We start from the raw sequence: 17,364 nt of genomic DNA, 5'->3' as shown, positions 1-17,364 counted from the left end.
GAAAGTAATATACTATTACATAGGAAGGACAGAGACAGAAAAAGTTCTTGTGAAATAACTAAATTTTCTTGTGAGAAAGCAAATTGATAGTATAAATTGATTTACTAAGAAATACCAGTATAGTCATATAATTTGGCACATGAAATAAAAATGGCTAAACGAATAAAATTACCTCTATGTGACAAAACTGAAAAATAGGACAGGGGCTTAAGGGTATATTAATTTTTTGAAAGCATGTACATGTTTTATACCATGATGATTTTTTACAATAAATAAAAATCAAATTTTACATATTTTTTCATTCTGTTCTTAGTATAACCAGGTACCTTTGCAAAAATAAATAAAACTATCCACATAATTCATGTATGCTTAAAGCTTACTTGCAGTTAAATGGGTTTAAACTTTCATCTATGTAATAAAGAAAGCTACATTTCTATTAGAGTTTGAATAATAAATGCATAGGTTCTGATTATACAGAGAAGTCTTTGGAATAGTTAACATTCATTCAGGACTTAGGCTGTTTATGTGAAACTGTTCAAAGCCTTTTACACTTAAAATAATTTTCCCATCACTTCATCTTCAAAACAGCCCTTTGAGGTCGGTCCTATTATTACACCATTTATACACTGAGAAAAGGGAGGTTGAGAGTTTATGCAACTTATCCCAAATTCAAGTCAGATGTGGGACTGGAGCTCAGGCGTCCCGAGGCCAAAGCTCACCCTGCCAACAGTAGGCACTCAATCAGGCTTCACTTTCTTCTCCATAACTGAGAAGGCTGCACTTTCTCTTTGCTTTATAAAGGCCTGTGACCTCTGACAACATGGACGTAAAATAGGACATAAGAAAAACTATGAGCAACAAAATCCAACATTAGGAACAACAGTGATGAGACGTCACGGCCCTCCCACAACCCACAGCACAAATGAATGCACATCGAGTCCGGGGGCCCAGCCGACAGACCCATGCAGACCCCCCAGACCTGCTTCACAAAACCACTGTGGAGACAAAGGACTCTGTCACTCTGATGGATATTCTCTGTGTGAAGATGGAGTGGAAGGACCGAATAGAAACATGTGAAATCATTTGTTCATTTATTCATTAATATGTTGTCAAATTCAGTTTTCTATACACTATGGTGCTTATTCCATTTTCTGTACTATTAGATATACACATTTAAAAAAATATTTAACTTATTTTTATGAAGAAATTAAATATTTTCTGGAAAAAAAATCATTTTATTATTGTTCTCTAGCAACAAACCTGAAACAAGTCTCATCCAACTCAACTGCCCCATTTAAATACCTTTGCTCCATAGCAATTTACCTAAAGATGGCATTTACACAACTCTAGTCTACATAACACTGTTTTACCCTGTTATACAGTATATAGTTAAAGAACATTTTGTAATAAACATGTTTCTCTTCTGATATGATACAGAACAAGTTTTTCACACTTCCCAACAATCAAATATATTAAAAATGTCTTCTTTAAAAGGCACACACATTTACAGGTTCAAATCTTTATTGTTTTAAAATTCTACATGTCTTTTACAATACAACAGTTTGTTATTCAGATGACCTCTAATGGTTAATGTACAGTGAATATGTTTTTCTGAGACTGAATCATGACCTACGACCCCATCACTATAACCATTCTAAACAGTCACGAAGCACTGGGAAGGCTCGTGAGCTGCCCTGGAAACCCTCACCAGCACAGTCCCCCCTGCAGAGCCCAGGGACCATCTGTTCAAAGTGCTTTTGAAGATTGATTATGGCTGATCTTAAAGTCAGTCAATCAAATTAGAGTTCCTTTTTGTTTTGAAACATCAAAGGGCATTTAAAAAAATAAATGAAACAATTTGCTTTAGTAATCTACAGAGGCAAACCCAAAATTATGATTATCTGCATGCAATAACACTCCTCTTTAGACAGTTTTGAAGAATTTATACATTTTATAAAGAATGTGTTAAAGAGTGCAAGTTTTCCGATATTGATTTCACAAAAGGACAAATGCTGGTAATAAGAACTAACACTGAATATCTAAGTTCAAGCTACTGTCTATGTAACAGGCAATTAACATGGCTCATCATAAGCCACGATGCACAGGGTGTGCCCTTTGAGAAAATGAACTAGTTTGGTCCGCATTTCTAGAGTTACTTGGGTAGAAAAACAAGAACAAAACCATTTTAATTCGGCCAAGGGTTTTGATGAATTTATTGTTCCTAAAATGTAGCCAGGTAAAAAGTAAATGATATACACCAATGAAGTATTATTGTCATGATAACTTTTATATAAAAAGATGGCCTTGTTTTTGGAGTGATGAATGAGCACTGTTGGACAAATCAGAGAAAAATGTCACAGACTGTCTCAATTTCTTCCATAAATTATACTTTCTTATTCCACGACACAGCTTTCACTCTGTAAAACTTTGTCCCCAAAGGAACTTTAAATCTGTTTTGTGCCTAAGACAGAAAGAAAAGGGTGATTAAACCGCATTGCATAGGTACCATCCAATCACGCTCTCAATGCTAGATTATTGGGGGGCGGGTGACTTTATCAAAGGACACAGACCCACCCTGCACCAGATGCGAGTACACTAAGCCACTAACACTGATGGCAGAGTTGGTTATCATTGATAAAGAATGTAGGATAAACTGAGCCATATGTCATTATTTTAAGCATCAAAGAAACCCCAACACCACACAGTTCAAGTTCTGTTAGTGTTCTGGTACACAGGGGGCCACAAATGAGAGAGCCAGAAAGAGTGCTCAGGAGAACTCACATTCTACAGCACTGACACTGCCGACAGCAGGCAGGTGCTCTGGGCCACCAAACATGTCACACCATCTTTCTTCAGTGGGGGTAGTATTATGAAAATAAGAAAATACCAACTCTACTTGCAAACAGACTGATCACCAGTTATGCTATGTTCTTTTTGTGCACATGAAGATACTAGTAACTTAATACTCATGGAACAGAAACTTATAGGAGTTTCCTGATAGGTCGATAGCTTGCTGGTAATCTACCTCTACTATTAGAAGATAAACAGCACAAATATTTAGAAAATGGCATTAAGTTCAAGGCCTGACATGAGTGCATAAGAAGACCAAGAAGGGCACTGTCCACAGCTTGCAGGCAGCAGCGCGCAAACCCTGCTCTCCACCTGGGCCCCGCCCCCCTGGTGGCCTTACCTTTTTGGCCTGACAGTACTCCTTCTCCATCACTTTTCCAAGGACCCACGGTCTTCTAGACGCACCTGAAGCTATGGAATCAAACTGTTAATTTCTTTTCGAAAGTACAGTTATAATCACTACTCATGAAAATATAACCACTAGAATCAAAACAGACTAATGACGTTTTCAAGAGTGAAATCACAGAAATGAATAATAATTTATAAATCAAAACTGAACTCATGTCACTTTTCAACCACTAGTTTTGGACTCATGTACACACTGTTAAGTAAAACCACAGAACTAACAAAGTTCAAGAAACACACAATCTGAGTACAAATCATGAATATATATAACCTAGGAATCCTGAGTTAGCTCAGCAGCGCCACCTACTGAAAGTGCTGACAGGTGCCCACTGCTGCAGCTGAAAGCAGAGAGTTTTTATTTTCTAGGTTCAAAGTGAAATACTACCTTTTTTTTTCAGCACTGAAATGCAAACACAGTCCCTGCACAATAAGTAGCACAATAAGGGTTAAGAATGAACAAAAGTCTCCAGGGCAGTGCGTGTATGAAGGGTGAAGGGAGAGGAAGAAAGCAGAAGGAAGGAGGCAGGATGAAAAGGCCAGAGGATGAGCTGCGAGGTAAACGCTCATTCTCGTTTTAAATTCACCAGAGAAGTTGTCATAAAAAAGGAGAGTACAAAAGCACGCGACCAATAAATTATCTGTTTAGGGTAAAGCTTCTGAGGTTCCCAAGAAAATCTAAAACTGATTTTTATTCCATAAACATAATTTGGCAAGATAGAAATAACAGACATCCTGAATGAACCACCAGGAGTGAAGATAAGATAAAAGCCGCAGACTGCAGGGGATGCTGAGCGCACTCCACAGAGAATTCACAATTTCTGAAAAGAACTATCTGACGCTAACGTCCAAGGAGCAAGGAGTCCCAAGTCACGAATGACAATGCCCTTGTCCCCAGGGCCAGGAGGCAGGGGAGGCCAGGAGCTTTGCCCCAACTTCCACCCTCCTTCAGGGGTCAGCAAAGAAGAGGGGGGGGGAGGAGAGGGAGCAGAGTTTTGTGGTGAGGTAAGATGGTTAAATAAATTCTTTTCTATGGGACCTGTGAGCCTTTACAGGGAGTGTCCACTGAACATCGGACCTCTTCCTGTTCTTAGGAAATGGAAATGCGCAGTGAGGTATGGATATTGGGGCGAGACATCATTTAGCTTCATATGGTTCTGGAAACAAAAATGTGCACATGGTTGTACACAGCTACATATGTGTACATCAGACGCGCACACAGAGATGATGCCAATGGGGCAGGTGATGCTGGGGCAGGGAACCTGGGCAAAGGGATATGAGCCTTTTTATACTGTACTTAGTTATACAATCTTTTGGTAAATTTATTTTATTTTTATTTTTAGGGCTACACCTACAGCATATGGACATTCCAGGGCTGGGCTGAAGAGGAGCTACAGCTGCCAGACTACACCACAGTCACAGCAACGCCAGATCTGAGCCGCACCTGCAACCTACACCACAGCTCATGGCAAAGCTGGATCCTTAACCCACTGAGCAAGGCCAGGCATTGAACCCACATCTTCACAGATACTATGTCAGGTTCTTAACTAGCTGAGCCACAACAGGAACACTGACCTTTTGGTAAATTTAAAAATCCTTTTCAGGAGTTCCTGGTGTGGCACAATGCAAACGAATCTGACCAGTATCCATGAGGATGAAGGTTCGATCTCTGGCCTTGATCGGTGGTTTAAGGATCCAGCATTGCCCTAGGCTGTGGTGTAGGTCAAAGACGTAGCTCAGATCTTTTGTTGCTGTGGCTGTGGTGCAGACCAGTAGTTATAGCTCCGATTCCACCCCTAGCCTGGGAACTTCCATACACCACAGGTGTGCCTTAAAAAGCAATAAAAAAAAAAAAAAAAAAAGCAAGGAAAAAAATCCTTTTCAAATAGGTCTAAGTAAATGAAAAACAACAAAAAAAAACCCACAAAAATTTTTTAAAAATCCAAGTTCATTGTTTTATTTAAGATAGAAAACTAGTAAACTCAATTCCAAGTTCAACTTCCCACTTTTTCTGGTCACATGACACATATCCATGGCTGCTCTACAGAACCCACCACAACAACAGTGTGTGTGTGTAGGGGGGAGGTGGTGTCCTGTGGCGGCAGCCCAGTTCCCAGAACTGCCATCTGACCATGATTCCCAAGTCACTGCAAATGTGAACATTACACTAAATGGACAACTATTCTTGTTTTTAAATAATTCTATTTAGATGAGGTATCACAGGATATCTAGTCTGTTTTTTTTTAATTCTTTAAAGATTAATATAATAGATAATAGTAACATACGAATTTTAATTTAGTATACTTTAACAAATCTTACTGCTTTTTTCTTAAAAAAAAAAAAAGATTGACAAGTTTAATGAAAAACAAGGTAGAAACACAGGACGACAACTCGGATAGAAAAGACATTTTATGATTTTTAAAAATATTTTTGCCAAAACAAGAAAAGCCCCAAACAAAGGAGCATGTTAATGTTAAGCTTGAGCAGATATGAGAATTTCAACCACGTCCTGCTCCAACCGCCTGCATCAGCTACCCTCCAATTCTGACCTGTCAACTGCATCCAGGAACATAATCTGGTGATGCAGATTTTATAAAAACAAACAAAAGGCGGATGAAGCAGAGTTCCGTTTACACATCTCATTCTGACACAGTAAGAAAGGAGGGGAGGACAGGCTTTCATGCATCCTCTGCGCTTGGGGCGTCTTCGGCGAGCGGACACTTACCCCCCTCACCTGGTTTGAGGTCCAGGGCAGGCAGAGACTCCGAATGCAGGAAGTACAAGGTGGGGCTCACGGTAAAGAGCACGTAGTTGTCGTGGCGCTCGTCCAGGATGATAAGGACCAGGTCGCCCACCTGAAAACTAAACAGAGGAGTAACGTCACCGCCCTGACGGTACTGTCACCCTCTTCTCAAGACTCTACCTACAGATTCCGCAGCATTCAACTACACATTTAATTATGGATGCAACACGGAACTTCACATGCACATCATTTTTTCCCTCTACTCTGCTCCTAACGGGAACACTGGATAGACAGAGGTGTTCAAAGGATAACGCCAGGAACCATCAAAGACCAAAGTTTTATTTTGTTTTGCTTTCTTTTAGGGCCGCACCTGTGGCATACCGACGTTCCCAGGCTAGGGGTCAAATCGGAGCTGTAGCCACCGGCCTACACCACAGCCACAGCAACGCAGGATCCGAGCCTCATCTTCGACCTACAACCACAACTCACGCGATGCCGGATCCCCAACCCACTGAGAGAGGCCAAGGATTGAACCTGTATCCTCATGGATACTAGTCGGATTCATTTCCTCTGTGCCAGGAAGGGAACTCCCAAAGTTTTTAAAAATAAAATTTTCAATACAATCTACTGTTTAAAAGAACCACCCCCCCCCCAAAAAAAACCACAAAAAACCAAAAAAACAAAAAAAAACAAAAAAAAAAACAAAACAAACCTACCCGGATGAGGGGGAAACAAATACCCATTCTAGTTTATCTAGTTATAGGCAGATATGCTCATCCCAATCTTTCATTTTACAACAATAAACATAACTGGGGAGCAAACCGACACAGGGCACAAAGGACTAACCCAGGCCAAGGCTCCAGTCTCCAGGCATGTGTGCCCCTCCTTTTCAGAGAGTCCCACAGACAGCCAGATGCATGTACTTAGGTGCAAAGGGCCATTACTGACTGGGGGTGAAGCCTGAAAGGAGGGGCAGGAAGGTAAGAGTGGGTGCGAAACACCCAGAGTTTCAGGGGGTGTCTGTCTCTTCAGGGTCTTTCAGAACTGTTGTTCCGAATTCCAGTTCAAAGTTCATCTGGATCTAGGATACCTGGTAAATCATTTAAATCACCTGCAAAGCCTTTCCTTCATTAACTGCTTATCCTAATTACCTATCTGACGAAAGGAGATGTGAAGGCACTGTTCTGGATAAGCACCAGAAGACAACACCGTAAAAAAGAAGATGGGGCTTCTCTGAGGCAGTGTGGTAGTTTTTTTCTTGTGTTATTGTTGTTGTTTTGGGTTTTTTGTTTGTTTTTAAAGCTCATCTCTCTCTAATCTTTGAATGATCATAAACTGAACAGACTTGACATAGAGCTGGTAGGTAAAGACAGACACACCCAACCCTTTCAAATCACTGAGAGAAAACAAAGCTCTAAGGAAAAGTCAAAGGTCATCATGGGCATGTCTGATCACCAAACATCGGGTGACGGATCTGTTACAGACAGAATAGAGGGTCTTATTTCTATGACTCCGGACACCCTGCTTTCCAACAGCCCACTCCACAGACCAATACATTACTATGCGGTCACCTGGTCCAGGAAGACTGTCCATTCAACCGGGCAACTGACAACACTAACAGTGTACTATGGAGTTGCAGCATATCAGTAAAATGAAGTCTGAGAAATGAAAATGAAGAAACATTCCAACTTCAAAAATCAAGACTCTCCAATATAAACTGAAAAAGACTAAGGTGATAAATGGGATTTAAGAGAGGAGGCACCAGGAGTTATCACTGTGGTTTAGCAGTAATGAACCCGACTTGTATCCATGAGGATGCTGGTTCAATCCCTGGTCCTGCCTTGAGCTGTGGTGTAGGTCGCAGACACAGCTCGGATCTGGTATTGTTGTGGCTGTGGTGTAGGCCGGCAGCTCAAGCTCTAAAGTGACCCCTAGCCTGGGAACTTCCATATGCCCAGGCGCAGCTTTAAAAAAAAAAAAAAAAAGCAAAAGGAAGTTTAAAAAAAAAAATAAAAGAGAGGGCACCAGCTGAAAAGGGAAGTAGAGTCCAAAAGGCTTCAGGAATGTATGTGTAAATGATAAAGCTGTAACAGGAAGAACTTTGAATGCAATCGTGTTCCCAAAATAATTGAGAAAAACCCTGCTTTTGAATAAAACAATGTTAACTACAAATGAGTACAAAATACACAGTTGACTGAATCTGAAGCTGAAGATGACAGCCATTGAAACACATTTTCATTAACAATTTAATACTACTCGGTTTGGCACATTTTCTTCACAGAAAAGCGCAAAGTGCAAAGACACTTACTCTCTGATGGCGATCTTCTCAGAGTGCCGCGGGGAGACGGAGGACAGGCTCTGGGACATCTGGGAAGAGAAGGGCTGGTGAGGCCGAGACAGCGCAGCGGCCTGCTCACTGGAGGCCCAGGCCGCAAACACCCCTCAGTGTGACAACATTTACGCCTGTGGCCCAGCTTTCATGGTTCATTAATGCAATTCCTTTCCTTCAACAAATTTAACCCATGCTTTTACTTATGTTATTTCTTAATCAAATTTGGCTGAATTAAAAGCTGAATATAAAATCATTTTATTTCTAATTACATACTTAATCCTAAAAAATACTATAAGGAAAAGACTGAGGTTTTTCACATAGTACTAGAATAAGAAGGTGGCCGCGTCCCCTTGTCCCCGATGGCCATGGCGGGCGGATGGGCTAACCGGGTGCCCGCTCCTCAGTCAGGCTGCAGTCCGTTTTCACACTATCACATGACACACAGGGCACATGTCCCATGGTCCTGGGGCCAGAAAGGATGGCAACAATGCTGATCCCCCAAGCAGGGTGGGCCCAATTATAATCTCACAAATCAGGGACAGAGAAACTCCTCTGCTAAGATTCCTCTTTGTTATGTTCAACTCCGGTGCAAAGAAGTTTTTTCATTTCCCTCTCAACACTAGGAGGGTCTCAATGGGTATTTAAAAACAAGAGAGGGAGTTCTTGTTGTGCCACAGTGCAAAGGAATCCAATGAGGATCCATGAGGATGCAGGTTTGATCCCTGGCATCACTCAGTGGGTTAAGGATCTTGTGTTGCCAAAAGCTGTGGTGTAGGTGGCACACACAGCTCAGATCCTGGGTTGCTGTGGCTGTGGTGGAGGTCGGCAGCTGTAGCTCCAATTCGACCCCTAGACTGGGAACCTACATCTGCCATGAATTTGGCCCTAAAAAGCAAAAAAAAAAAATTAAATCAAATTAAAAACAATAGAGAAAGAAGACAACAAAAAATGAACAGAAAGACCTAAAGTGTACACCAACTGATTTTCAAAAATCATAGTCTCTATGATGCCAGTGAAAACAAGTTTAACAATCCATTTTTCAGACTACATTCAACTTTATTTAGGTTTTTCACAAGCTCCAGTGTTGCATGTATTTGCTACAAACAAGGGCTCAGATGTGAGGAAGCACTAGCTGCAGAGCGGAGCTGACACGAAAGTGAGTCACACAGAGAAGCCACCCTGGATCTCAAGGGCAAAACTCTGCATCTCCACCGTCACTTACTACCCGGGAGCTGGAAGCATCAGGAACAGGACCAACACCCTGGATGACAGAGCTCCTGCTCTCTTGGGGGCACTGCTCAGAAAACATATGGGGCGGGCTGGGCAGGTGGGCGGCTCCTCCGAGCCTCTCTGAAAGTGTGTGCTTCGCTTAAACTTTATTTTAAAAAAACTCCATTCTAATAAGTACCTTAAACCTTTTCAAAAGTATTGAACACAGGCCTTGAACTGTTCCTATTTCCTCATAAATTATAATCATTAGAATTTGAAAAATGAAGCAACTTCTTTATTAAAGCATAAGGTTGACTGTGAAACTACTTGGGAACTTGGTTAAGTTCACAGACGAGAGTAAAGCCAAAGTAACACAGAGGCCCACTAGGGTCCTAAGCAGGGTGTCAGGTTCAAGGACAGAAGATGTCGACTCTACACACACACACACACACACACACACACACACACACACACACACACACACACACACACACACACGGGGACGCTGTCCTCCAGCCTCCAGGACCTGTTTGCTGCCTTCAGGGGCCCCTTCAAGAGCAGCTTCAACTTGTTTACTGAGTCCTAACTGGGTATCACAACACATGTAGTTATGGAATCCTAACGGATTATGGCCTATTAGTAACCAGAAAAACTACCTGGATTTTGCTGACTGCTTTTAAAATTCATCAATGACCAACAGAGCTCGACGAAAATGACCAGGAGAAAATGAATCAAACCACACAACCGTCTGATCTTCATCACTGAAATACAATGCAAACATTTAAATGTCGAGAAAACCTTACCAGTCTCTGATTCAACCGCTTGTTTTCTTCTTCTTTCAACTGTAGTGTCTGCAGGGGTGGGAAAGAGAGGCCCACGGTTTATGCTCGAAAATGCTCCAATCTAAGCGTGACGATTGCCCACGTGTCCCCGTCCTCATGCTCCTGTGCCGTCCAGCACAGGTTTCTGGGGACGTTCTTTTCTAGGGCTCTTCTCCATCCATTTTATTTACTGGCTTACTGGCTAATTCTCTTTTAACAGAGAATTGGAACACTCTGAGCTCTATTTCACTCAGGCCGGGGTTCCCAAAGCTGGATGTGCGTGAGAATCACTGGTGGAAACTGCACACAGGAGACAGGAATCTGTGATCTACCCCCGAGTCTGTGCCTGGAGCTCAGGCCTGAGAGGAGGCTCTGCAGCTCAAACACACCTCAGCAAATGCGCACAGACCCTCAGCAACAAGAGCAGACGCGTCTGCAATTCCAACTTTGGGTTCTTCTCAGACAGTTATCGTGGAAAGAGCAAAAGAAACTGTTAAAAGTCATAGAAGTTTCTTTTGCTCTTTGCACGATAACTGTCTGAGAAGGACCCAAAAGTACATGTTTTGAACAGAAAAAAATTGGCAGTAAGAGGTTTCTTCTCAGTTTGCAGACTTAGTGTATCTTTGAAAAGCAGTTTATGAACAAAGATATACTAAATCTGCAAACTAAGAAGAAACCCCTTACTGCCAATTTTTTTCTGTTCACTTCAATTAACTGCTATTTTAAAAATACCTTTTCTTCATGATTCACATATTCTATTTCTTCTCTATTCTAGAAAATACTTACACTTACATTTACACTGTACTGCTGAGTGCTGACCACCTGGATCAAAGATGACAGGACTTCTCAAAACATTAACAACAAAAGTAACCATTAAAAAACATCTGATTTATAAACACAAATTAAGTCTGCTTTTAGCTTAAGGTTTACTTCACTGCATCCCAGAGTGAACACATTTAAACCCTACGTTTCAACAGAAAAAATGACTTACTCGTTCCAGCAGCATTATCCTTTGTTTTTCTTCAGAGAGCATATGGACGTTTTCTCTAAGAGAGAATATGGCTGATTTCAGTTTAATTCTTAAAATTCTGGACTTCGTGTTTTTCCCTAAGATTTTGTAAATACACAGCACTTTACAAATGTAAGGGTTTGTACTATATTTTCAAAGCAGCTCATTTAAATCAGGACATGTTCTAATGGTGTTTTTTCTTTGTGCAAGATCCTGAACCTACACTGATAAACCTTTTGAAATTATAAGCAAAACTTGGTGCACACATTTTTCTAGGGATAATGTCTTTGAAATTTCAACCTTTCTTCCAGGGCTTAAGAACCATTCTTCTTCTTATCCACATTACAGACAAAATGGTCACTCTGGAGTGGCTTCATCATTAAAATTAAAAACAAAACAAAATGCCACATGTCCTTGAGTGCACGACCAAACTCAAAAAAAGAGCTCATTTAAAAAAAAAAAAAAATCAACCAAATCTCAATGTAAGACTACAGAAGTATGGCTAAGTGGCTACAATGTGCTGGCCACCATTATGTATGAATTTGCCCATCACATTAAAACGTTCAAAAGGAAAAAAGAAATAGTGTGCTGGCTTTGGTGTCATTTTTAAAAAGTGAGCTCTAAATGACAAAGAAAACTGTCAGGGTGCTGATACCCATAAGCTCCGTGAAGGGGCCCCTTCATCAAATGATGAACACAGCCATTTCCTCCAGGCTCACGCCCTCTCGGGGGACACACCCGCCCTCCAGCTGCCACCCCTGCAGTCACGCCTGCTGCTTTGGCCTGAACCTGAGGGCGGGCGGCGCGCGGTACTCACTGCACGGACATGGTGCTGGTCTCCAAGGCTGGGTCTGCCCTCCCCTCGTCGGGGGCCTCAGGCAGCAGCGGCCTCTCCGCCTCTCCCGGGGGCTCCGCGGCGGCGCAGGCTCCATAAAGCTCCGGGGCTACCGCGCTCGGGGAGGGCACCGGGCCAGCGCCCCGTAGCCGGCCGACCTCCTCCTCCAGCCGCTTCTTCTCCTCCAGCAACCGCGCCCGGTCCGCCGACAGCGACTCGATCAGATCTGAAGCCGCGAGTGGGGTGAGCGTTACGAACACGCCGCAGGAGGCCGAACCCAACCTGTCTCAAGGCAAGGCACTAACCTTTGTCCCGCTCTTGCTGCTGCATCGTGCTTTTCAGCTTATCGCTGAGATCATTGATTATGTTTTCTTTTCTCATTTTCTCTCTCGTTAAAACAGTGTTAAAGTTGGTCTGGAACAACAGAATGATACCTACTTAAGTTACCTGCATGCACAGGGCAGCCAGAGCTACAGAAAATGGACTGCATCTATTTTTGCAGGGGGTACATGCATGCGCAGAAGAAAAGGTGTAATTCACAAGTGCTGTTTGTTTTTTAAATAAAAATGCTATTTTCACTTTACTGTCCACATATTGTCAGAGGAAAAGCATGAGCAAATGATTTTTAAATTTGGCGGCAAGAACTCAAATTGCTAACAGCTTAACCAGTGCTGTGGCCTCCCTTCTGTCCTGAGCAGCTCGACTTCCACAGGACACGCTATACGCGGCTGGCCCGGCCTGCTTCACATCAGGACACCTGCGGGCTTATCCCACTGGGCACTCCTCTACTGCTCATCCTTGGGGACTCTTTCTCACTGTGAAGCCCATACACCCAACTGCCTGCAGAGACCCCATGAGCCAGTTCCCAAAATCAAGAGTCAAAGATCTCCCATCAATGAATAATGCCAATAATGCTGGAAATGGGGAGATTTAACAAGAATGTGGCATTCTTAGACCAAAATTAGTGAGTTCATTATAGCCAGAAAGCAGACAGGAAGATCCCCCAAACAGAACATTTATAATATGTCCTTCAATCAAGCCATTTCTCTATAGTACCTATGTGTAGAAAATTAACAAATATTTAAAGTAGTGTATTAGTTACCTTGTTTTCATAATCTGTGCTGTTTCTGCAACATGAAGTGGATTTTCAGGGAAGTTAACACAACTTATAACACACGTTAGAAACAAGGCTAGTTGGGGTGAGAGCCAATGAGGCCCAAGGCACCCTTATAAAACCAGTTAGTTACAAATCAACCCAAGTAACTAGCCTGTCACATCCATACGCTCCTTAATCTGGAAGGTCCCTCAGGAGTCACCTCTCCTCTTATCCACACACATGCAAAGCACTGAATCTGAATGAGTCGGCTGCCAGCTCCACAGTCTGGTTTCCGTCAGCGACTTCACCCCCGACTTCATTTTGAAAGCTGTACATGGGCTCAGAGGCTCCCAGGGAGAAAGGCGGCCACGAAGGGCGAGAAAGCCCATCTTGTGCAGTGAATCACAGAAAGAATGGCCACCAAGTCAGACCGCAGAGACTGAGACGCTGAGAGCGGCCTCTTCCCCTACCTCCTGCCTTAAACCGGTGGCTCCTCCTCACCCCTGAGCAGTCAATTTCCCTGGTTTCCAGGAGGCATACTCTTCCTTTTTCTGGTTATTCTTTCTCATTCCCCCTTTTCAGGCTTTTCTTTCTTTGGGCCTTAAAATTTAAACTCCTAAGTAAGGGTTTTGAACTACACATCTGTATTTTCTTACTGTTCTTTGGTTGACATTTTAATGCTAAAAAGACATTTGAAAGCAGGGAAAATCCAATCACACAAGGTCAATTGTAAGAAGTCCACCAATCTCAGAAACGTATTCCTCAGGATAAAGAAGGACGTCAGTGTCAACCCTGCCCGGCCCTGCTGCCCCCATGCTCCTCCCCTGTGGATGCCCTTGATTATGCAGCAGTCCGGGGGAGCTCTTTATTTCCTCTTCCCTGTCACCAAGTACCTGAGCTGACGTAATGCTCCCTAACGGGGTCCTGTCCTCAGTGCTCTGGCACCTGCTAACCACTTTGCTTCTGCACTGAAGTTCAATAACATTCATCACATGGATGAGATTTACTAGCATGCAGTTTAGGATAACATTTTAGAGCTTAGAGAAAAAATTCAAGTATCACCTATATAGTAGCATAAACACTTTTTCATTTGCAAGAAACTAATCTGAGTCGAGAAGAGGTAAATGATGTTTATGAGATCACATAGTAGCTAGGAGACCAGAAACAGAACTCACATTTCCTGATTTCTAAATCTAGTATGACTTCATGTTGAAGCAGAATGACTATTAAAAAGAAAATGCTGGAGTTCCCATTGTGGCACAGATGAAACGAAAACCGACTAGGAACCATGAAGTTGTAGGTTTGATCCCTAGCTTTGTTCAGTGGGTTGAGGATCCAGTGTTGCTGTGGCTCTAGTGTGGGCTGGCGGCTGTACCTCCAATTAGACCTCGAGCCTGGGAACCTCCATATGCCTCGGGTGTGGCCCTAAAAAGCAAACCAAAAAAAGCTTTTATTATGAAGACATTTAATGAAAATCATCAGGATCAATGTAGAAAAATCACATTTACGATAGCAGAAACCTCAGCTACACAAAGAAGTGTTATTTGCTAATGTATGTCCATCTTCTTCCTACCTAAAACAAACGAAATAAGGGCAGGGGTTCCATGTACCTGTTGCTCAGCAATCAAAGATGTTCGAACATTCTGCATTTCTTCATTCTTCCTCTTCTCTTGCTCTTCTAGCTGTTCTAGAAACTTAGCTTTTTCTTCCTGGAGCTTTTCTTGAAGTTCAGCAACTAGGCTTGAAGAATCTTCTCTGGCAGATTCAATGGCATGACTTTAAAAATTAAATACATTATAAATTTTTTTTGAAAATTACAGATGTAATCACAAGTATACCAACTGTCATAATTCGATGACATCAGATGGGCTAAATTTCTTCCCTAAATCTAATAGTAGCTAATAGTTTTAAAGATGTTTCTATGTGAACTCTCTTTTTTATCTACCAACAAGAGAGAAATAAGAAAAGGGGAAAAGCTTCTTACAGATTATATACTCCCTGACACCAGGACGGCTGAGTGATTCTATAGGATAAATTCAGGATAATCAGCTTCTACCAGCAAAAGGTAATGTTTTCAATATAAAAAGCAATATATTTCTCAAGAACTCAGCTTCAAATTTTAGTTCTGCTTTTTCTTTAACTACAATGGACAGGACTAAAAGGTAAATAAACAGGCCTGCAGAAAACAAGTGTTAAAATGGACTTCACTTTTAGCTAATGAATAAATAACACATAACTAAAGCGGAACTTAAATATTCATATTCCTGAATTTCTATTCACTTCTCTCGGAACTGGCCAGTTTCTCAGGGACTGCTGACAAGAGACCAGAGGAGCAGATGAGGGAAAGGAGAAAGCACAAGCACAGTTTGACAATTATTTTAACTCTAATCTTACCTATTTCAACCAAATAATCCTTTACATCTAAGAGCCTGTTGTGCAAGAAGTAGATAATCTCATCAAAGGTGTTAATCTAAAATGCATGTTCTAAGCCACAGATAAAAGGCTGTAGTGCAAATATTCCTAAACTAGTTTAGCAACTATGTCACCTGATGGCCTTCGATGTACAATTAATCAATTTTAAAATGACACCTCAACATCTCCCAAAGTTTCTCCTTCAGGCCCAGAGAAGGGGACACGCAGGGCAGAAAGGACAGATGCGCTGTCCCAGGTCACCGAGGAGCCAGCAGGGAGACAGGGACTCACAGGCCAACAAGATGTTGCGGATGAAGGCAGCCCAGCACGAGGCTTTCACTGAGTTTCTCTTCTGTGCTGTCCAGCTCATGCCTGCCGGCTGCACATAGGTGACAGGCCTCCAGGGGCCATCCCACCCCTGCAGTTTCAGGGCAGCCATCACAAGGGATCTGGAGATGATTTAAAGTGTATGGAAGGCAGGTTATACGCAAACACCACAGCACTTAGATAAGTGACTCTGGTACTTGGGGGAGGCTCAGGAACCTATCCCTGTGCTATCAAGGCACTGTATCATTAGTCTGATCCAAAGTGGTACCATGCCATACTGTCTGAGGCTCCCGTTAAAAAACGTTCCAGATAACCATCAACCACGTGTTTTGGTTTGGCTTTATTTCACATTCAGGGGAAAGAACATTGACACCGGCATTGTTTTAAAACAGCATCACTGGCCAGCTTTCTCTGGGGAACAGGGAGGTAGGGAGGGTGTGTGTGTGTGTGAGATGGGTGGAAGGAATAAAACAAGGTTACAGTATCACAGTTTAGTTAAAAATGTTTTTGATCTAGCAATGCTGGCATGGAAATCTAAGAAAATTATCAATCAAGGCTGCCCTCATCCCAAAAAGAAACTTACAAAACCCTATCTTTGCAGAGATTAATTAAAAACCTTAAAAAGGTCTTGAAATGAAAACTCAAGGAAGCGAGAGAGACTTGTCAGTTGGGGACATCATACCATAGCACAGACCTTGAAGTAAAGCATCTCTGGTCCCCGTGTTAATAAATTATTGTGTGCTAGAAAACCTATTATAATCAACATTCCTAGCAACTAGGAAACCAGTGCTGAATACAAACGAGACTGTCCTGATGCTCAGCCTCTCCCTGATCAATGACTACATTAGATTTAGGCCTCGTAAACAATTAGTTTATGGTGGGTTTTAAGACTCTTCTGAGCTTACAGAATAAGAGATTTACAATCATGAAACTGAGGCGTTCCCACTGTGGTACAACAGAATCGGCAATGTCTCTGGAGGGTTGGGACACAGGTTCGGCCGCCGGCCCAGCAGAATGGGTCAAGGATCTGACATTGCCACAGCCGTGGCTTAGGTCGCAACTGCATCTCAGATCTGATTCCTGGCCTGGGAACTCTATATGCCGCAAGGCGGCCAAAGAAGAAAAAATAAAACAACAAAACCCAAATGCTCCCGTCCTGACAGAGACCCACGTCAACTCCTCCTGGACACACGATCGTGAACAGTGTAGGTGGTGGAGCTCCAGACACGTGAAAACCACACACTGGTGCCTGGCTTTCATGTCCCTTGAACATGCGTATGAGAAAGCTCCTTTCTTAAACCCTCAAAATATTACTACCACCCTAATTT

General features: G+C 42.4%; 1 protein-coding gene across 9 annotated transcripts in view; it reads right to left on the bottom strand.

Annotated features, from left to right (window-relative positions):
- Positions 1 to 1,074: 1,074 nt before the first annotated feature.
- The window catches only part of RB1CC1 (RB1 inducible coiled-coil 1), a 55,171-nt gene continuing 38,881 nt past the window's right edge, over positions 1,075 to 17,364 (bottom strand). For 4 of the 9 annotated variants that reach the window (XM_021089370.2, XM_085022386.1, XM_021089371.2 and 1 more), the window contains 9 exons: positions 14,908 to 15,073; positions 12,507 to 12,615; positions 12,184 to 12,427; positions 11,349 to 11,403; positions 10,340 to 10,387; positions 8,304 to 8,362; positions 5,978 to 6,114; positions 3,191 to 3,261; positions 1,075 to 2,461 (listed from right to left, as the gene is read on the bottom strand). In XM_021089370.2, coding sequence (XP_020945029.2) covers positions 2,384 to 2,461; positions 3,191 to 3,261; positions 5,978 to 6,114; positions 8,304 to 8,362; positions 10,340 to 10,387; positions 11,349 to 11,403; positions 12,184 to 12,427; positions 12,507 to 12,615; positions 14,908 to 15,073 — 967 coding nt within the window. In that variant the 3' untranslated portion in view covers positions 1,075 to 2,383. Of the gene's footprint in view, positions 2,462 to 3,190; positions 3,262 to 5,977; positions 6,115 to 8,303; positions 9,213 to 10,339; positions 10,388 to 11,348; positions 11,404 to 12,183; positions 12,428 to 12,506; positions 12,616 to 14,907; positions 15,074 to 17,364 lie in introns of all 9 variants that reach the window. The other 5 variants (XM_021089372.2, XM_085022387.1, XM_021089373.2 and 2 more) reach the window with 3 other exon arrangements.

The sequence above is a fragment of the Sus scrofa genome, chromosome 4 (assembly GCF_054392235.1).
Source record: "Sus scrofa isolate SSC_HxYL_T2T_F1_AM1 chromosome 4, Sscrofa_HxYL_maternal_Yorkshire_Landrace_v2.0, whole genome shotgun sequence".
Classification (NCBI taxonomy): Eukaryota; Metazoa; Chordata; class Mammalia; order Artiodactyla; family Suidae; genus Sus; species Sus scrofa.
Note: the sequence above shows the minus strand (reverse complement) of the source record. Positions and strands in the feature narration are given on the sequence as shown.